This window comes from Ursus americanus, chromosome 12, assembly GCF_024610735.1.
Source record: "Ursus americanus isolate L20-20 chromosome 12, mUrsAme1.1.p, whole genome shotgun sequence".
NCBI lineage: Eukaryota > Metazoa > Chordata > Mammalia > Carnivora > Ursidae > Ursus > Ursus americanus.
This window is the reverse complement of record NC_142138.1, coordinates 52,757,453-52,782,716: the sequence shown is the minus strand read 5'-3', so window position 1 is coordinate 52,782,716 and position 25,264 is coordinate 52,757,453. Positions and strand designations below refer to the sequence as shown.

Here is a 25,264-nt window from a genome sequence, read left to right as displayed (position 1 = left end):
TGTCAAGCATTTTTTCAGGTGCTCATTGGACATTTCTGCATCTTCTGTGAGGTGTCTTGCCCATTTTAAAAAAATTAACTGCTGTATTTCGATTATGGAGTTTTAAGAATTTTTTTTTAATAAATCCTTCGTACTTTGTTTGATAGCGTTTTGCAAATAATTTTCCAGCATGTGGCTTACATTTTTATTTCATTAACAGCGCCTTTTAAAGAGTGAATGCTTTTCATTTTGATAAAGTTTGTCAATTTTGTTGTTATGTTTTACAGTTTTTGTATTTCCCTACACCAAATTTACAAAAATTTTCTCCTGTTATCAGATACGTTGTAATTTTAGGTTTTACACATAGGTCATACCACATTTTGAGTTAATATTTGTGTATGGTACAAGTTAAAGTCCATGTTGATTGTTTTTAGACAAGGGTATCCAGTTCATCCTTTATAAAAAAGACTTCCCTTTCATGCATTGGATTGCTCTCATTCTTTGTTCAGAAATCAATTGACTACATATGAGCAGATCTATTACTGAACTATTATCCTATTCCGTTGATTTGTCTATCTTTTCATTAATACCAAACTATCTTGATTACTGTAGCTTAATAGAAAGTTTTGATAGTAGGTGGGGTAATTGCTCTTACTTTTTATTCTTTGTATACATTGCATAGGCTCCTTTAGGTTATTGGCATCCTATATAAATTTTGGAATAAGCATATCAATTTCTAAAATAAAACTGAGTTTTCATTTAAATAAAATTTGGTTTTAATTGGAATTTCATTTAAGCTCTAGATCAAAATGAAGAGAATCCATATTTTAACAAACACTGAGTTTTCCATTTCCTGAATATGGTATAATTTTCCTTTTTTTTTTTTTTTTTTGCTTTTCTTTAATTCCTCTCACAAGGTTTCCTAGTTTTCATTGTAGATGTCTGTTTTCCTCTGAAAGTGAACTTGATATGATCTCATTCCATGTAGATTTATTGACAATTATTTTATGGCCCAGCATATAGTCTATCTTGGTGAATGTAGCATATGCCCTTAAAAAGAAAATGTGTCATGAAATTGTTGGATCGAGTGTTTTATAGTTATAATAGATGTTTTAAAGTCTCTAAGAGTTTTAACATTTGGGTTATCTGAGTTGTTTATTGTCTTTTTAAAATTATTCGTTAATACACATTGTTTTTTTAGAGCTCTTACAGATTCAGAGCAAAATTGAGTGGAAAGTATACAGTTTCCATGTACCCCTGTGCATGTGCATGTGTGTGCGCGCGCACACACAAATGCACACACACACACAAACAGCCTCTTCTACTATGAACATCCACCAATCCAGTACATTTTTTGCAATGAGTGAACTTATATTGGCATATCATTATCATCCAAAGTCCATAGTTTGCATTAGGGTTCACTCTTGGGTTGTACATTCTGTGGACCTTGACTGGTGTATCATGACATGTATTCAGCAGTGCAGTATCTTGTGAAATAATTTCATGCCCTAAAAATCCTTTGTGCACCCCCTATTCATCCTTCCTTCTCTTCTAAATCCTGATGACTACTTATCTTTTGAATGTTTCCATAGCTTTGCCTTTTCCAAAATGTCATATCGTTGGAATCACACAGGTTAGTCTTTTCAGGTTGACTTCTTTCACTTAGTAATATACATTTATGTTTCTTCCATGTCCTTCATGGCTTGACAGCTCATTTCTTTTTAGTACTCAATAATATTCCATTGTCTGAATGTAACACATTTTATTTATCCATTCATCTACTGAAGGTATTTTTGGTTGCTTTTAAGTTTTTGATAATTCTGAATAAAGCCTCTATAAACATCTGTGTGCAGGTTTTTGTGTGGACATAGTTTTCAACTGCTTTGGGTAAATACCAAAATGTGTGATTGCTGATATGGTAAGAATATGTTTAGTTTTGTAAGAAACTGCCAGACTGTCTTCCAAAAGAGCTAACCATTGTGCATTCCCACAAGCAGTGAGTGAAACTTCCTGTTCAACATTTTTGGCATTTTGACCATTTTAGATATTGGCCATTCTAATAGGCATGTAGCAGCATCTCATTTTTTTAGTCTGCCTTTCCCTGATTACATGTTGAACATCTTTTCATATGCTTTCTTGCCAACTGTGGGTCTTCTTTTGGTAAGCTATCTGTTAAGGTCTTCTGCCCATTTTTTGATCAGGTTGTTAATTTTCTTATTGTTAAGTTTTAACTGTTTTTTCTATATTTTGGATAATAGTACTTTATCAGATGCGTCTTTTGCAAATACTTTCTGTCAGTCTGACTTGTCTTCTCATTCTCTTGATATTGTCTTTACGTAGGTGAAGTTTTTAATTTTAATAAAGTCCAGCTTATCAATTATTTCTTTCATGAATTATGCTTTTGATGGTGTATCTAAAAAGCCCACACTATACCCAAGGTCGTGTAGGTTTTTCTTGTATGTTATCTTCCAGGGGTTTTAGGTTTTGCATTTTACATTTAGATCAGTGATCCATTTTGAGTTAATTTTTGTGAAGTGTTTGCATTTAGATTCACTTTTTTTTCCCCTGTGGGGTGTCCAGGTTTTCCAGCACCATTTGTTGACTAGACTAACTTTGCTCCATTGTATTGCCTTGATTCTTTGTCAAAGATCAGTTAACTCTACTTATGTGGATCTGTTTCTGTTCCATTGACCTATTTGTATTTTTTTTCCAACAATACCACAGTGTCTTGATTACTGTCAATTTATAATAAATCTTGAAGTGAAGTAATGTTAGTCCACACAATTTTGTTCTACTCATTCAATATTGAGTTGGCTATCCTGTGTCTTTTGCCTCTTATAAACTTTAGAATCAGTTTTACAATATACACAAAATAGTTTCCTGGGATTTTGACTGAGAATGTTGAATCTCTAAATCAAGCTGGGAAAACTGACATCTTGACAATACTGATTTTCTTATCCATGAATATGGAATATCTCTTAGTTACTTAATTCTTCTTTGATATCTTTCATCAAAGTTTTGCCATTTTCCTCATATGGATGTTATATATATTTTGTTAGGTTTAACCTATTTCATTTTTTAAGGGTTAATGCAAATGGTATTGTGTTTTTAATTTCAAATTCACTTGTTCATTGGTTGTATATAGGAAAGCAACTGGCTTTTGTATATTAACCTTACATCCTGCAACCTTGCTCTAATTAGTGATTAGTTCCAGGAATTTTTTGTTTGTTTGTTTGTTCTTTTGGATTTTCTATATAGACGATCATGTCATCTATGAACAAAGATAGTTTTATTTCTTCCTCCCATATCTGTATCTTTTATTTCCTTTTCTTGTCTTATTGCATTAGCTAGGACTTCCAGTACAATATTGAAAAGCAGTGGTGAGAGGGGACATCCTTGCCTTGTTCCTGATTTTAGTGGGAAAACTTCAAGTCTCACCAGTAAGTATGATGTTAGTTTTAGGTTTTACATAGATTTTTTAAATTTATCAAATTAAATAAGTTTCCCTCTATTTCCAGTTTGCTGAGAGGTTTTTTGTTTTGTTTTGTATCAAAAATAAATGCTTAATTTTGGCAAATGCTTTTTCTGCATCTATCCATGTGATCATGTGGTTTTTCGTTTTCAGCCTATTGATGTGATAGATTGCATTAATTGGTTTTCAAATGTTGACCCAGCCTTACATAGTGGGGATAAATTTCATTTTTTCATGGTGTATAGATCTTTTTATATATTGTTGGTTTATACATTGTCAATTTGCTAATATTTTGCTGAGAATTTTTGCATCTGTGTTCATGAGAGACATTGGTCTGTAGTTTTCTCATAAATTCTCTCTCTGGCTTTGGTTTAGGATATAGTGTCCTCATAGAATGAGGTAGGAAGTAGTCCTTTTGTTTCTGTCTTCTGAAAGAGAATGTTGAAGATTGGTATAATTGCTTACATAAATATTTTGTGGAATTCACCAGTGAACTATTCAGGGCCCAGTTCTTTCTGTTTTGGAAAGCTATTAATTATTGATTTGATTTATTTAATAGATATAAGCCTATTCAAATGATCTATTTCTTGTTGTATGAGTTTTTGCAGATTGTGTCTTTCAAGAAATTGGTTTAGTCCTTCTAGTTCATAGTATTCCTGGATTATCCTTTTATATCGATGGGATACATAGTGATGTCCCTGCTTTCATTTACAATATTAGTGGTTGCATCTTCTCTCTTATTTTCTTAGCCTAGCTAGAGATGCAGTGATTTTATTTAAGACACACACACACACACACACACACACACACACACACTGCTGCTTTTCATTTTACTGGTATCTGCTCTAATTTTTATTATTTCGTTTCTTCTGCTTACTCTGCATTTAATTTGCTCTTCCTTTTCTAGTGTCCTTAGGTGGAAACTTAGGTGATTGATTTTAGATTTTTCTCTTATTCTAATATATGTATTCAGTGCTATACATTTCTCTGAGAACTGCTTTTGCTGCATCCCACACATTTTGATAAGTTTTGTTTTTATTTTCATTTAGTTCAAAGATACTTTTAAATTTCCTTTGAGATAACAGCTTTGACTCATGTGTTATTTAGAACTATGTTGCTTATCCTTCAGCAAGTTTGGAACCTTTCAGATAGCTTTCTGTTATTGATTCTTAGTTTAATTCCACTGTGTTCTAAGAGCAGATACTATATGATTCTATTGTTTTAAAATTGTTATTTTTTTATGGCCCAGAATGTGGTCTATCTTGATGAATGTTCCAGGGTGAGCTTGTGAAGAATGTGTAGTCTGTTGTTTTTGGATGAAGTAGTGCATAGATGTCAATTACAGTTGATCCTTGAATAACACATGTTGAACTGCATGGGTCCAATTATGTGCAGACTTTTTTCTGTTATGTACAGTACTGTAAATGTATTTTCTCTTCCTTATGATTTTCTTAATAACATTTTTTCTTTAGCTTATTTTATTATTAAGAATACAGTGTATAATACATGTAGCATACAAAATGTGTTAGTCAACATTTTATGTTATCAGTAAGGCTTCTGTTCAACAATAAGCTATGAATAGCTATGTTTTGAGGGAGTCAAAATTATACATGGATTTTCAACTGTGTGGGGGCTCTCCACCCCTCACTCCCATGTTGTTTAAGGGTCAACTCTATATCCAGTTGGTCGATAGTGCTGTTCAGTTCAACTGTGTCTTTATTAATATTCTGCAGCTGGATCTGTCCATTTCTGGTGGATGGGTGTTAAAGTTCCCAGCTATAATAGTGGATTAATCTGTTTCTTCTTGCAATTATATCAGGTTTTGCCTCACATGTTCTGATGTTCTGTTATTAGGCACATACACATTAAGGACTATCATCTCTTTTTGACAGTTGATTCTTTTTATCCCTGAAAACTTCCCTTGCTCTGAAGTCTACTCTGTCTGAAATTAATAGACATATTCTTGTTTTCTTTTGACTAGTGATGGCATGGTATATCTTTCTCCATCCCTTTACTTTTTATCTATATGTGTCTTTATAGTCAAAGTAGGTTTCTGGTAGACAACATATAGTTACTCATTGTTTTTTGATCCATTCTGATAATCTGTCTTTTAATAGGTATATTTAGACCATTGATATTTAAAATGATTATAGAAATAATTGAATTTATATCCACCATATTTGGCACTGTTTTCTGTTTGTTGACCTTATTTTCTGTTCATCTTTTGTCTTCTACAATTCTGCATTTTTTTTTGTTAAATTGGACATCTTGTATGATTATGTTTCACTCTTTGCATATTAATTATACTTCTTTTAATTGTTGCCCTAGTATTTGCAATATACGTTTTTTAAAAAGTTTATTTATTTATTTTAGTAATCTCTATGTGCAACATGGGGCTTGAACTAAGAACCCCAAGATCAAGAGTCATACACTCTTCCAACTTAGCCAGTCAGGCACCCCAGCAGTAACTTCTGATTAACCTTTAAATAACACTATACTATTTCACAGGTAGTGCAAGTACCTTATAATAACAGAATATTCCTATTTCCTCCCTCCTCTACCTTGTATTATTGTTTTCATTTGTTTCATTTTTTCATAAGCATACATATATTTATACATATATATTTGAATATATTTTGCTATTATTATTTTAAACAAACCGTGATCAGTTAGATCAATTAAGAATAAGAAAAATAAAAATTCTTTTTTTTTTTAAAGATTTATTTTTATTTATTCGACAGAGATAGAGACAGCCAGCGAGAGAGGGAACACAAGCAGGGGGAGTGGGAGAGGAAGAAGCAGGCTCATAGCAGAGGAGCCTGATGTGGGGCTCGATCCCATAACGCCAGGATCACGCCCTGAGCCGAAGGCAGATGCCTAACCGCTGTGCCACCCAGGCACCCCAGAAAAATAAAAATTCTTATTTTACTTCTACTTATTTATTCTCCAGTGCTGTTCCTTTCATTATCTGCATTTGAAATTCTGACCTATAGAATTTTTCATCTCTCAAATGAACTTCTTTATTAAATTGCTTGAAAGATAGACCTCTCACCAACAAATTCCTTCATTGTTTGCTTTTCTGAGAAAGTCTTGATTTCTCTTTCTCTTTGAAGGATAATTTTGCAGGATATAGATTTCTAGGTTGGTGCATTTTTTCTCAACACTTGAAATATTTTATTCTGTCCTCTTCTTGCTGTGCACCTTCTGAAGGGAAGTCAAATGTAATTGTGATCTTTGCTCCTCTATAGTTTTGGTGTCTTCCTCTGGGTTCTTTCAAGATTTTTCTTTATCACTGATTTTCTGAAGTTGAAGTAGTTTTTCTTTGGCATTTATGCTGCTTGTGGTTCTCTGGGATTCCTGGATATTTGGTTTGGTGTCTGACATTAATTTGAGCAAATTTTCAGTCGTTATTGATTCTATTATTTCTTTGTTACTCACTCTCTTCCTTCTGATATTCCCCTTACATGTGTGTAATATCTTTTGTAGTTGTCCCATACTCCTTGGATATTCTGTTCTTACCCTCCCCCCCAATTTCTTTTCTCTCTGCTTTTCATTTTTGGACATTTCTATTGTCATATCCTCAAGCTCAGAGATTCTTTCCCCAGCCATGTGCAATCTACTAATAAGCTATCAAAGATCTTCATTTTCAATCTCTAGCATTTCTTTGTGATTCATACTTAGAAATTCCATCTTTCTGCTTATGTTAGCCATCCTTTCTTGCATATTGTTTGTTTTTTCCCAACTTCTTTAGGATATTAGTAATCATTTTTAAAAATTGCTAGTTGGACAATTCCAAAATCTTGCCATATCTGATTGTGGTTCTGATGTTTCTCTGTCTCCTCTAACAGTGATTTTAGCCTTTTGGTATGCCTTCTAACTTTTAGTTGAAAAATGGGCATTATGTATTGTATAAAAGAAATTTGGTCAAGATGTTAGTAATATGTTGGTAAAATACAGGGGTAGAGGAAGCATTCTATAGTCCTATGATTAGATCTAAGTCTTTTAGTGAACCTGTATCCCTGGACTGTGAAGTTTACCAGTGCTTTTCAGTTCTTTTTCCCCACTGGGTGGGGCAGGATAGCTATAGATGGCTGTAGATGTGTATTTCCCTTCTGCCACATAGAAGGGGACTAGAGTTGTGTACTTCCCTTTCTCCAATTCTGTATGGATCTTCTTTAATTAAGAAAGAAAAAAAGCAAGCTATCACTATATTTAAAAATTATCATTATATGCTTTCAATCTAGGTTCTAAACAGAAAGCTATATTCACTAATTATTTCTTTAAATTTTACTCTTGCTTTACATATATTTAGAAGATCTCTCGTACAATACAAACTTTAGGAAGAGAAAAGTGGGTGTGAGTGAACCCAGATGATAAAGTCATCTCCATTGCTTCATTTGAGGACTGAAAGATGAAGACAAAGTTATCATTCAGCAACTAAAAAGTGTAGAAATAGTTAAATGAAAAAGGTGATGATGATATTGAAGTTTTTGCTTTTTTTAAAATATTGTATTTATTTATTTGTGAGGGAGAGAGAGAGAGAGAGCTATAAAGAGAGCATGAGCAGGGGAAGGGTCAGAGGGAGAGGGAGAAGCAGATTCCTTCCTGAACAGGGAGCCCAACATGGGGCTTGATCCCAGGACCTAGGAATCATGACTTGAGCCACCCAGGTGCCCCAAGTTTTTGCTTTCTTAACCACATTCACAGTATTTAGCAGTATTGACTCTGGAGCCAAATAGCCCTGGTTTGACTGTTGGATTTGGAATTTAGCCAGATTGGACATCATGGTCAAGATACGCAACCTCTCTATGTCTTTCTCCTTATCTGTAGAATGGAATACCTGGGGTGCTTCTTTCATAGAGTCATTGGAGAGTTAAGTGAGTTAACATGTATAAAACATTTATATGTGTCTGTTAATACTTAATGCTGTATAAGTGAAAAATAAACTTTCTTCTGTTGATTATTTCTGAAATTAGGTGAAAACAACAGATATATAACTAGCATAGCAGCTACATTTGGCTTTGTGAGGAACTTCAGCTTATAGTGTATTATTTTATAGAAGACTTCAAAAACTGAAAGAAAAAATGAAATGTCATCCTGGAATGGAATTGTATTTCTTACTCTGTCAAAATAGCACAGTGTCAGCGAAACAGAAAAACAACAAAGCTTTGAATTTACCATGGTGATTTAGTTTTGTTCTTGTTCTGTGAATCTTCAGTTAACATGTGTATTTGGGAATATAACTGTGGCTCTTCTTTTAATTGTTGAAAGCATTGTCTAGAATCTGTTTTGTGATTAATGTTTTGTGTAATGTAGTAAGACATCAAAATTATTTATTTTCTAAATTTCAGGAATTATGTACAATTTAGGAGAAGTAACAAATATGGATACCAAACCTGAGGTATAAATTTGATAGGGTTGATATTCAAACACAGTCCAAGTAAAACTTGATTGTAACAAACACAAGTTCAATGCAAATTAGAGCAAAAAAGTCCCAAGGCACACACTAAACACCCATGTAATATTGGGATTCAGCAACAACACTGCTTTAAAGATGCACTGTATTCACAGACATGCTGAATTTCTCTAATATATAGAAAAACTAAATACGTATGCAGTAATTTCTAAAAGGGGATCTTCTGGTTCTCATGCAGAAATAGCCCAATGAATTTGAATGACAATATCTTGTATTAGCAGTTTTATAAAACAAAATTTTGTTACTCAAACAAATTTAGAAGTTGTCAAATTTTATTTAGACTTGGTGTTAATAATCATTTACAAAGTTGTGATGACATATAAGATATTCACCTCTTGATTTTTCTGTTTTTAGGAGATAATTAAGTCTAACACTGACCACGTATACCAGTAGATCAGAGTCCAACATTGGGTTAATCCTTTTTTTGAGAGTTTTCCATAGCCGAGTCTGAAAGGAACATCTGTTTTTGGCTGTTTGATGTGTAATTACATTCTTTTTTGCTTCACTTTGAGCTGGTATGACAAGTGTGGTGAGGGTCAACACACAAAAATGTGCCACATTATTTATGACCAAGCTTCAGTGATGCCGTAGGAAGTTTTGGCAGCCTTCTCCAGACATCACTGTACTTTATTATACAACAGCCGTGTGGTATACTGTTGCCATTCAAACTGTGATCAGATCTGTACCATTGTAGCATGACAGGCAGATAACAGCTATATTTGGGGACTTTACTGATAGTTTAGTATAATTTTATATTTAGTAAGATTTGTCATTGAAACCATTTTATGAAATTCAATGTAGCATTCATTTTAGGTGGATTTTGATTTCAGAGCTCTATAGAAGATCCAAAGTACCAGTTATACAGGATATTCCTTGTCCTCTAAAAAGAACATTGCCATTTTGGGTCAGTGTTTTACTTTTTGATTAGTGCATCACTGGATTATCCACTGCCAACAGTGCACAATAAAGTGTCACATTTTATTTTGCCCTCTTAAAAATTTAATGTCTGATTACCGTGGTGAAAGGTGATACTTGTCTTCCTTATTATTTTTCCCTTTTAAATTTTATTATTAGTCAGCAGCATTTTATTACCTTCTCAAGGATTAGCCATTTTGAATTGTGTTCTTGTCATATCTCTGTTATCATGTTGTTTTAAAATTACCTATTAATGTATAGCTTTCTCATTAGACTATAAATTCCTTGGAAGCAGGATTTATAGCCTATTAATTTAGATATTCCAGTGGCAGCACCAAGCACAAAGTTTGACACGGTGTTTATAGCCACCGAAGATTAGTAAATACATGAATGAGTGCTGTTCCTGGTGGTGGTGAAGACTTCTTCAGAAGTGTCTGGGAGGAAAAGGGGCAGGGATAGCTGTAGGCTAGCGTATGCCATTTGAAAGTTAGGTGTTAATTATTAAGTAGTTGACTATTCCCTGTTAAAGCAGAATAAACATTATTTGCCAAACATTATGCTTAAATAATTGATATAGAGGCATAAATAAATAGTTGTAATAAGATATGATGGATAAGATATAGAAATGTTCAAGTGAAGGAATAACAACTATATTCAAAATGTTGAAAAATAAAGTGATATTTAAAGATGAGGGCACAGGAGCAAAAGATGAAAGTTTGGAATGAGCACAGCAGATCTGAGAAATGTAATTTGGTTGGGGGGCATTTGGGACATGACCTGGTTGAACGTGTTAGGGCACGTTTGTGGATAGCCTTTTACGCCACGCTGAGGAAGTTGAACTCTTAAACCAGAGGTCATGAAATATCTCTTTAAGTAGAGGAATTCAGATTTGTTTTTTTTAAAAAACTCGTGTGTGTGTGTGTGGCAGTGAAGGAGTTAGTATAGAATCAGGAGAACCAGTAGAAAGAAAAAAACAAACCCTGATATGTTGAAACATTAGTTCAAATAAAAGGTATCAGAGTAAAGACAAACAACGACAGAAGAAACAGAAGGAAGCGTCTTGCTTCAGGATGCTAATGTGAGGTAGACCTGGCAGGACTTGGGGACTGACAGGTTATGTGGAGCCAAGGGAGAGAGGAACTAAGTACTTTAAACTTCACACAGATAGTAAATAGTTGGTGTTTCTTTTTTACCAACATGAGCTCTTTGGAATTTTAGCTATGTTTAAAAGTCTTTAATTTTCTTTTTTATGATTTATGACTTAAGTGCTTTAAACAAAGCTTTAAATTGGCTAAAGGCCATAGGATTATCCTGGACAAAATAATCTTATCTCACCATGTTTCTATACTTCAAGAGCTTTAGAGTGAACACACAGTTAATGTGAAATTATTATTCACTCAAAGGAATATAAGAATGTGTTAGACTATTAAATTATTTTTTTTAAATGAGATCTTCTTAAGGCATGACCTAGTTCATTTCTGTTTATAATAGGACTTCGTTCTTAGAAGAGTGGCAAGTACACAGTAAGTGTCAACTAAGTAGTATCAAGCCTGCTCCAGCCTTGGGGCCTGGGCATCCATTAGTCTTCCGGCTGGAAGGCTGTCCCCTACGTATCTGCATCTCTTATTTCCTTAGTTCCTCAATATCTCTTTATCAGTGAAACCTTTCCTGATCACACTTTGTACTAGAGCATCCCACCTTCTGACCCAGCTCCCTTATCCTGCTTTATACTCTTTATGGCACCTACCGCTTTCTGATGTACTATACTTGTTTATTTTCTCTTCTCCTCTGGAACATAAGCTCCAAAAGGGCAGGGGCTCTGTGCTATACCCACAGGGTCTAGAATAATACCTGAAACTTAATATTTTTTAATGAATGAAATAAGTATACTTTCTAGCATCTATTAATTCAAGGGACATAAATCATCTACATCAAACGAAGCAGGAAGCAAGGTTTGTTACCGTTTTTCTAACCATTTTATTTTTTTATTCATTATTTTGTGTTGAATAGAGCTACATTGATAGTTATCTTTTAGTAAGAAACCTTGTTAGAAAGTATAAGATACATATGCACTTTTTATGTTAGTGTTTCATACCATTTTAGGCATTTTCTGTATTAGTAGGTAATTAGCTAGTTATTAAAACAGTACTCCATTCGAATAACATAAGAACACTACTCATTTTCTTAAAACCTGATTTCTTTTTTTTTTTTAAAGATTTTATTTATTTATTCGACAGAGATAGAGACAGCCAGCGAGAGAGGGAACACAAGCAGGGGGAGTGGAAGAGGAAGAAGCAGGCTTCTAGCAGAAGAGCCTGATGTGGGGCTCGATCCCATAACGCCGGGATCACGCCCTGAGCCGAAGGCAGACGCTTAACCGCTGTGCCACCCAGGCGCCCCTAAAACCTGATTTCTTAAGCTGATTTTGGGACACCAAGAAATATAAAGTCTCTTGTGGGTAGCAGTTCTGTCTATGATTATGTGTTTTCTCTCATTCTTTCCTTTGAATTATACCTCAGATGCGATCTCTGATCCATTTTTCAATTACACTAAAATTCTAAGCATTTTGGCAGCTTTCCTTTTCCACACAAAATAGTTGAGAAAGAATCGTTAACGGTATGGCATGTTTGAAAAAAACTATGATGAGAGTTAAGGCTTTGGCAGATTCAGAATTCTGAGTAGACAAGAAGCCTAGTTTTTCAGTTAATCTTCTGATAATGGTGTTACTTCTTGAGAATTCTATGCTATGTTTAAGTTTTAATGTCAGTTTTGTTCCTGGATATGCAATCAAAAACCTCTATGAAGACAGCTCATACTTCACAATAAAGCTCTAATATCAAATGTGAACCGAAGTTTTAGGGTCCAGGGTGTATCTTATGGAAACATTGTATAATTTTGTTAAGCTATTGCTTTTACAGTGGCACATGCTGGAAACTGCTTAGCCAAATGTATTTTTCTTTTTCTTCTATTATGTTTTTTCCTGATGGGCTTTACTTATAGAATAATGACTTTAAGGCTCCTGAAACTCAACTTTTTTTTGGAATTCATTATTGGAATGATTACAGATGGATTCTCCAGCAGCATTTCTTAGATTTTACAGTGTCGATAGACACGTTGTCTAGAAGTTTGCGATTCAGAGGTGTGTTCTCCTTTAATTGCCCTCAGATACTGTAGTAATTATACCTTATATTTGTGAACATGTTACATTTTAAAAACTGTTTAAGTACTTATTATTTTTTAAAGAATCTCTAGGAAATCCAGGACAAATAATAGTATTTTCAATTTACAGATGTTGAGTTCAAGTCTTGTAATGATGAACAAATTAATATCTTAGAGATCCATTTATTTTTTTATTTTTTTTGAAGGTTTTATTTATTTATTCGACAGAGATAGAGACAGCCAGCGAGAGAGGGAACACACGCAGGGGGAGTGGGAGAGGAAGAAGCAGGCTCATAGCAGAAGAGCCTGATGTGGGGCTCGAACCCATAACGCCGGGATCACGGCCTGAGCCAAAGGCAGACGCTTAACGACTGCGCTACCCAGGCGCCCCTAGAGATCCATTTATTGAACAAACATTTATTGTCTATCCACGATATGTAGGCCTATTCCAGAATGGTGGAAATCTTAGAGAACAAAACAGAAGAGTTCTTGCTGTCACGAAGTTTGTATTCCAGTGGACAATATAGATTGGCTAATTAAGTAGAGAAGCCTAGCCTATAAACTGCACCTTTTGTCTTGATTGTTTGAGCCCTTAAACTTAGTACATATGTAAAAGGAAGATGCCAATTACTGTTTTAAGGCCTTTAAGTACATGTCTTTCTCTAACTTCTTACATTCCCTGTGAGTCCACACTATGTTCCAGCAAAAAAACAGTCTTTACTGAGGTGATTACAGAGGTGTGAACAAGAAGGCTGGAGAACCTGGTGATGAGCATTACTTCCCTAGAGCTAAAGAGGCAAGGGGCAGAAACAGTGGTATAGAGTTCATTGAAAGCTGGACCCATGCAGAAGTGTTTTCCAGAAATGGCAGTAGTGGTAAGGGGGCCAGACTGCTGTGATAAGCCCGGGAAGTGGGAGGAAAACAACCTTTCCCTTCCCACCTTCCAAACTCTTGATAGTAACTTCCATTATCTGAATTGGAACCTGCAAGATAGTCTGATGATATGGGCTCTAAGGGTCAGATTTTTGGGGTACAGAGTAGGAGACGGTAATATAAGTAATTAGGATTTGGGAGACCAACAGAGAACAGCCAGCACTTCCATATTTAAAAGAGAAACTGGATCATTAACTTTATCATTAATTGTGCCATTTATGCCAAGCTTTTCTGGATTGTTCCTCTAATTTTCCCATATGGAAGTTGTCCCACTCTCCCCACCCCCCAGCTGCCCCATTTCTTTCTTCCTCATAAGTGGAGTATGGTAGGTACTAAAGAAATATGTTGCTTATATGTTACGTTTTGTGTATTATTAATCTTCTTTACCAAGCTATAAGCTATCTGAGAGTGGACTCTGAGTCTGTTTTCCCTCTTTATTCCTCTTGCTTCTATCCAGAGAGCTAGCATGTTATTTTGCTTTAATATTTGCTGACTGAATGCATAGATGAATGATTGGTAAACAGCCAAGGAAAAAGATTCTCAGAGTTATCTGGCTGTTAAATACCTGTGTATTACAATGAAAAGTTATAGGAGAAAAGCAATTATTATCTGGCTAATAATGTATCTGTGCCTATTAACAAAAGTTATCACATATGCTAATGTATAAAAAGAAAAATTTTTTATCTTGGGAAAAATGTAACTCACCCTAAAATTGTGAGGTATACAGTACCTCCTAAAATTAGGAATGTTGCATAGCAGGTTTGCTTTTGCAGTCAAGAAAAATATAGTTCTTTCCCCATACTCCCATTTCAATAGGGACTTCTGCCTTTCAACTTTGCGAGCATGCGCCCTGTTTTTCACTGTTCAATAGACATATATGCAGGTTGGCTATATTCTGTCATGAGCTAAGAAGTTTCCACAATGACATGGAAAAAATCTTTTTTTTCCGAAATTAAAAAAGTAAAAGATGTATTTATTGTTTTACATATTAATACGCATAGTTTTAAAAACCACTTAGGCTTATATAGCTTATAAAATGGCCAGTTTTGATTTCACAAAACTTCAGTTCACTAAAGGAAAAATATCATTTATTGTTACATGGTAGAGGAGTGGAACACAGTAAACATAAGGAAATATTTTTTTAAAGTTCTGTTATTTCTAGATGGTATCACTGTATATAGAATGAGAATAATGAATGTATAGAGATGCTACAACCAGTCATTTCATTTCATCCACTGAAAGTTATTTTCTCTAGCCTTAAAAATAGGCAATAAAAAAAAGGCGATGCTTAAATTGATATGTAAAAAAAATAATTTCCAAATATCAAGCTTATTTGCTTAGAGGAGGAGATGTGCCAGTTCAACTGTTAAACTCTTTATGGAATGATGAAAATAGTCTGTCATGTTTTTTCATAGTCAAAAGATGATAATTACTTTAAAATTAAGTCCAAAATTTACTGCCAAAGTCAAAAGCTATGAAATGTAAAGTAAATGTCAAATTCTGCTGTTAACTTTGTGAGACAGGCAGTGAAAATAGTACCTACATGCAAAGGCCATATTTGACCTTTATGCTGGCATTAGTTATATGTACTTGTCCTTTAAATCTGTGTTATAATACAAGTTAAAAATATTAAATGATGCCTGTTTTTTTTATACAGATGATGTTTTCTTAAATTATTTTTTAAAATGTCTCAATCTGATTTCCATTTTAAAATCCTCTTTTTATTTTAAATATTATTTTAAGTTATATTTTTAAGAAAATAGATCTTTGTATAAAGTATCAGATAAATTTATTTTGGGAGAGGAATTAAGTTGTGGTGATACACATTTTAAATGTTTGCTTTTTAATGAAATTTTGAAATGAATCGTTTTGTGATCTGAAAATCATCTCAGTATTTTTCAGACTTGTAATTTAAATTTTTACATGTTTTCTTAAATCAAGAAAGAACTAAGTGTGTGTTTTACTCTTGATTTACATCACTTTGATAGATAAAATAAAATGCAAACTACAAAAGATATAGAATTTTGATAAATACAAATATACACATATAATTCTGATGAGAATACATTTTTCTGTTCTTTTTTCCATTGTTGACATGAAGTTGAACTCGGATATAATTTCATTAATATGGAGTTAGAGATACAACCAGGAGTTGTTTTTTTATTGAAGTCTAATTGACATAGAATATTATATTAGTTTCAGCATACAACCTAGTGATTTGATATATTTACATACATTATGAAATCATTACTACAATAAGCCTAGTTATTATTTGTCACCATACATAGGTTGTTACAATATTATTTACTGTATTCTCTATGCCGTACGTTATATCCCAATGCGTATTTACTTTATAACTGGAAGATTGTGCCTCTTAATCACCTTCTCCTATTCCATCAATTGCCTTTCACCGTCTACCCCTGGGCAAACATCAGTTTGTTCTCCATATCTGTAAGTCTGCTTCTGTTTTGTTGTGTCTGTTCATTTGATTTGCTTTATAGATTCTACATGCAGATAAATCATAAGGTATTTGTGTTTCTTTGCCTGACTTGTTTCAGTTAATCCAATACACTCTTGGTCTATCCATGTTGTTGCAAATGGCAACATTCCTTTTTATGGCTGAGTAATAGTCTATCACACACACACACGTGCACACACACACACACACTCACACACACACACACCGTATCTTCTTTGTTTATATTAGTGTTTTTATTTTCTTTGGATAAATACCCACAAGTGATACTGCAAGATCATATGACAGTTCTAGTTTTAATTTTTTAAGGAACCTCCATGGCGTTATCTATAGTGGCTATGCCAATTTGCATTCCGACCAACAGTGCATGAGGTTTCTCTTTTCTCCATACCTTCTCTAGCACTTGTTATTTCTTTCTCTGTGTGTGTGTGTGTGTGTGTGTGTGTGTGTGTGTGTGATACTTTTTAAACCATTCTGACTGGTATGAGATAACATCTCACCATGGATTTGATTTGCATTTCCCTAGTGATTAGTGATTAGATACATCTTTTCATGTATCTGTTGACCATCTGTATGTTTTCTTTGGAAAAATGTGTATTCCTCTGCTCATTTTTAATCAGATTGTTTATTTATTTGTTGATATTTAATTGTATGAGTTCTTTATATTTTTTGGATGTTACTCTCTATCAGATACATCATTTGCAAATATCTGCTTCTGTTCAGTAGTTTGCCTTTTTATTTTGTTGTTTTCCTTCACTGTGCAAAAGCTTTTTAGTTTGATGTAGCCCCATTTGTTTTTTTCCTTTTCTTCTCCTTGCCTGAGAAGATAGATCCCCCCAAAATATTGCTAAGACCAGTGTCAGAGCGTTTACTGCCTATGTTTTCTGCTAGTTTTGTGGTTTTAGGTCTTACATTTAAGTATTTAATCCATTTGGGGTTCACTTTTGTATATGGAGTAAGAAAGTAGCCCAGTTTCATTCTTCTGCATGTAGCTGTGAAGTTTTTCCAGCACGATTTATTGAAGAGACTGTCTTTCCCCCACTGGATATTCTTGCCCTCTCTGTCGTAGGTTGACTAACCATATAAGCATAGGTTTATTTCAGGGCTCTCTATTCTATTCCATTGATCTATTCCATTTGGGTTCTTTTGTGGTTCCAAAATGGCATTGATATTTTGATGGAATTGCATTACATCTATAGATTACTTTTTTACCTTTTTACTTAAGATTTAAAACGCATTTTGACATAGTCATATAAATGGATGTTTAAACTCAGTATGAAATTTTGCATAATTTAATTTGATGATTTTTTTTTAAACCTCTGGTAAGTTTACTTAAGGGAAATTCTCCCTGATTCTTATTGATCCGAGCGCTCGGTTTGTTTGGCTTCAGTGATGAACCTTACAATCTGCAGGTAGAGGGACACCACGAAAAAGTAAATGAAGGCAATTTTCTTAGAAGAAAAACTGAACTTATTCTGGAAACAATCATTAATTATCATTCCATTTTGTAGACTTAAGAGGTTCATCCCCAAATATTTCCTTTTATTATGTTTCTTAACTGAGTAAATGATTTTGCCTCCCTGCAGTTGCTCACTCCAGAAACTAAAGAATTGCTTTCCATTCCTCTCTAATGCACTTTCCTCCATCTTTCCTGCCATTCCCAACCTACCCCATTATCAGCACCTGGTCTCCAAACCTTACAGATATTTTTCCCTAATATGCCAACTCTATGTCTCCTTTGTTCATTCCTTCTTCTGCTTAGTTTAATTTCTCAGCACTTAACTACATGGATTCCTAACAGATTCCCAAGCTTCCAAACTGGCTGCTTCCAAATCATCCTTCCCTATGTTGTCGATGATTTCATTAAAAAACAGCATCCATCAATTTGTTCCATTGTTCAAAATCTTTGAATGACACTCCATAACTTCTGGAATTCAGCTCAGACAACGAGGTTTTTCTTAAATTGTTCCTCCTACCTCTTTCCACTTTGAACCCTCACTACTCATTATCATCAGATAGGGCCTTCTCTCCACCTGTGGGGCACTACAGCTACTTCTCTGACTTCGTCATGTGGTTTCATGTCTCCAGGGGTTTGGTTAAGATGCCTTTTCTATTTAGTGCTGTTTCCATCTGCATCTTCTTCATCAAACTAACTCCTCTTTGCTCATAACGTATCATTAAGATTTTTCCAAGAAGCATTTCATAAAAACATTCATTCCCATTGAAATATCTGCATGTTGCAAGTTCATGGAGCCAAGAATGTACTATGGGAAATTTGGAGTTTAGAAGATTTTATAGAACACAATTGCAGCTGTGTGATTTACTTTAGTATTAGGGGAGATGAAATTTTTAATTCTAGGAATTTATGAAATTCAGTGAGATATATCATCAATAGGTACTTGGAGTCTGTTTTTCCTGGTATTATCAAAAGTAAATTATTCTCTTAGAATATAAGAAACATCCAAGTTTTAATAATAAAAGTTTGAGTCTTCCAAGATTACGAGAAGAGTTAAAAGCTTCATGGTGGGGTGCCTGGGTGTCTCGGTTGAGTGTCTGCCTTCGGCTCAGGTCATGATCCCAGAGTCCGGGGTTGAGCCCCCTGTTGGGCTCCCTGCTCATCAGGGAGTCTGCTTCTCCCTCTCCCTTTGTGTGCTCTCTCTCTCTCTCTCAAATAAATAAATAAATATATCTTTAAAAAAATTAAAAAATAAAAGTTTCATGGTATTGTACAGATACTAGTTGCTAGACAAACATTCAAGAGAGACTATTTATAGATAAACTACTTAAAAATGAACTCTTTGTTTGAACAGTGATAGTTGAACATTGATCCAGCCTCTCCATTCACTGTTTTGGTTATATCTGAATTTCCTTGCCATTCTCGTGATTTTATTAGGTTCCAAGCACATAATCCATTCACAGGTCACATTGTAGTGGACATGACAGCTGATCAGAGCCTGGTTTTCCATTATGCATTCTCAGGAATCAGCTACTGTGCTGTTCAATTCAGTGGATACTTAGGCTGGGGACTGACTTCAACTAAACACTGGTTGGCTTCACATAGGATGAAAAGTTGAATTTGAAAATTCAGACACTTAACTTTGACACATTGACATTTGTCCTTAAAACATTAGATCAATCTCTTATACCACATTTTTAAAATAAATCTGATTGCTTATACATGGGAAAAAAGCTAAATGTGTATTAACTTATGTATTTCATAGACCATGATGTAGTTTATTCATCGCACGAAAACTAGAAATAGCTAGGCTTTATAGAGATATGAACACACACACACACACACACACATACACACACACACACAAATAGAAAACAAACCAAACAAAAATTAGTAGAATATCTGCATTATATTTTAATTATAAAAGGAAGATATGCTATTACTTATTAATTGGGCCTGATAAAGCTGTGGCAGGATCTTTTTGCACTACGTGTGAAGTTTAGAAGAACCTCATCTTTATAGATGGGTGCCATTTGGTTTTCTTACCCTTGCTTTGCTTTCCACCTTAATCTCATCCTGTCTATACACAAATACTACCGTAGAGACTTAGTTGACACAGCTGTAGATAGCAAGGTAATTGCATCAACTCTAAGTTTGGCTTCGTAGATCATTAGAGGAGGAGGACATCTTTTTCATGGTTCATATGCTGCAGATGCCAGTATTACTTGGTAACTTCACCCTTTTCCAGCTGTGGAAATTTTTATGACTATTGAATCTAAATATTTACAGTTTATTCAACCTGTCAGGGTGCTTTTGTTTATCTACAGACTGTCTCACAACATGTCCTATGATTAACATAAAACACTGTAAAACACCTTCTGGGGAAAATTATACTGTAGCATTTTAACTGAATTTTTCAGTTTCTTTCCAGTAGTATATTTTACGGCTAAATATTAAACACCTGAAATAAGAATTTATAGTGGAAAGATTGGCAGGATTCCATTTAATGAAGTCAAGTAAGAACTTAGAAAACCAGAATTCTTCTAAAAAATATACTATTTAAAAAATACCATATGCTTATAAGATAGGCAACATTTTTTTTTTTTCTGTTTCAGCAGTAGCTTCAGTTGATTCATTACATTTCCTATACTTAAGTATGGAATTCTGAAATTCTGGAGAGAAACTTAGATATGATCTCTACATGTATTCATTTTGCTAAAGATGAATGAGGTAACTTGCATAATTCCACATGGTTAATGGCAAAGTTGGAAGAAAATTCAGGAGTCAAGATTTCTAATTGAAACCCTCAGGGATGCCAGCACTCAAGATGTACTCAATAATGCCTCATTATTATTATTTTTTAACAGCAGAATGAAAAACTGTGTATTCAAAGTTCTGTTTCTTACTTACTATTATCCATTTATATGACTATATAATTATTTGCATATAATTCAGTAGCGGGTACTCAGTGTTCCAAATTGATCAGTTAATGTTTTAAAAATGCTATCAATAAATTTTAAGAACTTATATTAATTTACCTTGAGCATATTTACAACTAGTGGACAGAAAAGAAATATTAGAGACTTTCCTATCTAATTACAAAAAAGAACCTTGAAAAAAATCTCGGAAACAATCTAATTCGATTGATTAATTATATTGCCTCATTACATGTGAAAATAAATAATTTTGAAGTTGGAGCACTTATAATAGTATGACTATTATAAACTTTTTAGTTTTCAGGTGGATATTGGCTGATTCTGAATTCTTTTATGTTTTACTGGGAAATAAAGTAGATGTTTTCTTATTTGTGTGTTACCTGACCGTATTAAAATGATATATACACTTTTAAAGACTGTTTTTGTTTTTCAAATTTTTATTTAAATTCTAGTTAGTTAACATAGAGTGTAATATTGGTTTCAGGAGTAGAATTTAGTGATTTATCAATTATATATAACACCCAGTGCTCGATACAAGTGCCCTCTTTAATACGCATCACCCATATAGACCACCCCCACCCACCTCCTTCCACCAACCCTCAGTTTGTTCTCTATAGCTAAGAATCTCTTATGGCTTGTTAAAGCACTGTTTTAATGAATGATCAGATGAAATGACTAAACAACCATTGTACAGAAGTGCTAGGAATTCTTGTCTGGGATTCATTGTGAGAGAGACTTTTTAAATTTAATGTCTATATTTTCCTTAGGCTATATAGGTTGTATAACTCTTGTTAACAAAATGCAAAATGCTGGAATAACTTTGAAATTATTCAAAATGGAATCAGGAGTTCTGTGAATCAGACTTATGTGCTGAAACTTACAAGGACTTGAGTCATCAAGTCGAATGGATATTAACTTAAAACTTCTTCTGGGCCTGAGTATAATTCTGGATTGATATGGCCATGACCCATGGATTTATATGAAACTAGTTTCATGTTGAATTAGACCCTGTGGAAATATTCAGAGTGCTTCAGGAACAGAATATTACTATTTTTCTCTTGTTTACAGTTTCCAGAACCAGTTTCCTGAATCTCTTAAAAATTAAACTCTTTAGATAACCCTATTACTAATTATTTGTAATTTTTTAATTAAAATTATGTAGAATTCAAGATAAGTGAGGTTTAACGTACTTAGATGCTCCATTTTTTCTTAATAAAAGTATATGAAATTTATGCCTTTTTATTCATAATTTCAATTTTTCTGGTCTCTGCATTTCTTACTCATCTTTGTGAGTAGGAATTCCTTTTGATACTCTTTTACCAGAACACAATAGTAGAATCTATATTTTCATTTAAAAATTGTCATATAAATTTGCCTAACAATAATTCCATTTAATTTGATTGAACTCTTCAGTTTATATTTAAAATATATTACTATCTTTATATATATACAGTTTTTAAATTTTATTTTTTATCAGCTTATTACTTATATTTTATTTGTCTTATTTTATGCAGTGTAAACTGTGAATGCAGTAAAATCCAGTTTTAACAAATGGATGCATATAGTAAAGATTCTCTGAACCACAGAATAATAGAATAACAGGTGATTACAGGTGTTAATATTAACAGCTGATTTGTAAAACAGGTGTGAATTTTTCTTTAATCCTGTAAGACTATTTTTTATTTAAGTTTTTAAATTCCAGTATAGTTAACATACAGTTTTATATTAGTGTCAGGTGTACAATATAGTGCTTCAACAATTCTGTACATTACTCAGTGCTCATCACAAGTTCGCCCTTTAATCCCCATCACCTATTTCACCCATCCCCCCACCCACCTCCCCTCTGGTGACCATCAGTTTATTCTTTATGGTTAAGAGTCTGTTTCTTGGTTTCTCTGTCTGTCTCTCTCTTTTCCTTTTGCTTGTTTGTTTTGTTCTTTAAGACTATTTTTAACATTGAATGTAAGTGATAGTTCTTCTTCAGGTATTTAAAAATACCCTACACATTGTCTTGGGTAAATCTTGCTCTGAATATATGTATATCTGAATATGCTGACTACATCCATGTTTATTTCTTGACAGGGGGACATCCAGCAGCTGTTGATCGTAGGTGACCCCAAAGCCGCGTATGACTACTGTGAGCATTACAGTCCCGACTGTGACTCTTCAGTGCCCAAGGCCGCTCAGGCTCAGGAACCTCAGATTGATGAGGTGAGGACTGTAAACTCTGGGCATGTTTTCTCATTTCAATGGTGCAGACCTACCCCTGTAGTATTGAGGCTTATCTCTATTAGTCAGTTTTAATTAAAGAATTCTTTATTTTTAATAGTGTTTTAATATTTCTAGGAAGAAGTGATTTAAAGAAGATTTTGCGTGTTTTTTCCTCTTAACTACTCTGTTACTTAAATTTCTTAAACATAGAGATAACCCACTGTATACTCTGTATATGAGCATATTCATTTTGGGGGAGATGAAAAAAAAGATAATTACCTAAAAGCTATATTTCTGCTACATAACTATCTAAAAGCTACATTTCTGCCCTTGGCAGTTAAATAATTAACACGGCCTCCAGATAAGGGTGACACATCCTCTGGTGTGCTTGCCTCTGGCAATTCAGGCAGATGAGAAAGTGACGTTAGAGCTGTCTTAAAGTTACAGGCTGTGTTGAGTATTTAGAGAGATTTTTTTTCAGTTTCTTATTGTCTATGCTACACTGATATGTATGTTTTCTTTCTCTTCCACAAAATTCAATATAAAGAGCAATAAAATGAAAAGCAGTATGATCTGAATGCAGTAACTAAAACTATTCATGTACGTTGATTCATATTATGTCACTTTATTTGAAATTCAGGTGTCAAACCATTCTCCCAGGCTATTTTTGCAAGAAAATTTACCAGAATGAAATTTTACCCTATTCTCTTTCAGACCAAAAAATAAGTTTGCACAGCCATAGCAATTTTGGCAGAATTAAATATCCCAAAAAACAAACAAACAAACAAACAAAAAATACAGTACTGTGTTCCCTTGTCCAGATTTTTTGGTAAAATCCTTTGATGTGGAGCTTCTTAAATTAAAAAACAAGCAAACTGGAAGGAACTTAGTCTTTAGTTGGCAGCAAAACAGTTTTTTTAGATTCTTTTTTCTCAAGGTGAAGAGTTAAATTTTGGAAGAGGGGGTTGGAAGGTTGAAAACATCCAAGCTGCCTTTCTGTTTGAAAATTGCTCAAGTAGCATTCTTCTTACTTTCTAAATATACTACTTGGTGCCATCTTTTGAGCTTGACTACTTAGAAGAGGTTGGGATCTTATCTTTTATTTTAATTTATTGTTCTTTTTGCATGTGAGTTCAGTTAGGATTTTACCATCTAAATGCTTGAGATATATTTGTTGACATCACTTTTCTTTTTAAAGTATGATAGTGAATTCTGTTGCACTGATCTTGTCAATGACTTAATATTAATGTTTTTCTTAAAACAGGATAAAGTCTTAAGAAGCTGACAGAAAAGCAAATATGAGAGAGAAAAAAGACATTGCTTGGGTAGTTGTGTTTGCTATTCTCACAGTTTTCCAGTGCCTCAGTCTTTTTATTCCCTCAGGATTTATTTAAACAATTGTGTGTGTGTGTGTGTGTGTGTGTGTGTGTGTGTGTGTGTGTGTGTGTGTGACTTCCAAAAGGATAGGTAAAATACCATCAGGTTTAGTGCTTTTATACCTTAGAGATTATGTGATGATTCAGTATTAAATTTATAACATTTATACATGTTATACATGTTTGAGATTGCTGAGATTTATTTTGCTCCTATTTTAAGGAAGATAAGTTTTGTTCTTTTTAGCTACAAATATGGCTCTGATTTTCGGAAGAATGAAGGTATGCTTTCTTAATATACCACCTTGAGGAGTTTTATTACTATATTTTAATGTTATCATGTCAAACTGTGTTATTTTAAAGCAAAATAGTTTTTATCCATTTTTATTGGATAAAAAAGTAAATTTTAAAAAGTAAATTTGTCCTTTTCTGCTTTAGTTGTTGATGATGTATATTTAACATTCTATAGAGAAGTCAAACTTGTTTTTACTATGAGAGTTTGAGGAGAAAAACAATGTATTGCTATAATAAATACTGCATGGAAATCCGGATGGGTGATTCTATAATAAATATAGCATTTCTTACCGGTTTCTATATTGACTGTGTTACAATGAAAAGCTTTTTTGAAGAATCAGCTCACGTTTTTTTTCCCCCAATTGTAAATTACATTGATACTTCAATAATATAACCATTCTATACAATTATGAAATAAACTGGTTAACCAAATTAGTAAACAGCCCTTATATTAGTTTTGACATACAGCCATTAATATGTAATTATATTTCAAATATGCATTTTAATAATTGGTCTACAGATGTTCTTCCTGTACAGCATAGGAAGCAATGTTATTTGCCAGTGAGTAAAGAACATGAAAGCAG

The 25,264-nt window shown here is 33.7% G+C and overlaps 1 protein-coding gene across 2 annotated transcripts in view; it reads left to right on the top strand.

Annotated features, from left to right (window-relative positions):
• The window catches only part of COL11A1 (collagen type XI alpha 1 chain), a 188,095-nt gene that overhangs the window by 36,353 nt on the left and 126,478 nt on the right, over positions 1-25,264 (top strand). For both annotated transcript variants that reach the window (XM_045801647.2, XM_087866138.1), the window contains exon 5: positions 22,885-23,013. In XM_045801647.2, coding sequence (XP_045657603.1) covers positions 22,885-23,013 — 129 coding nt within the window. The remainder of the gene's footprint in view (positions 1-22,884; positions 23,014-25,264) is intronic.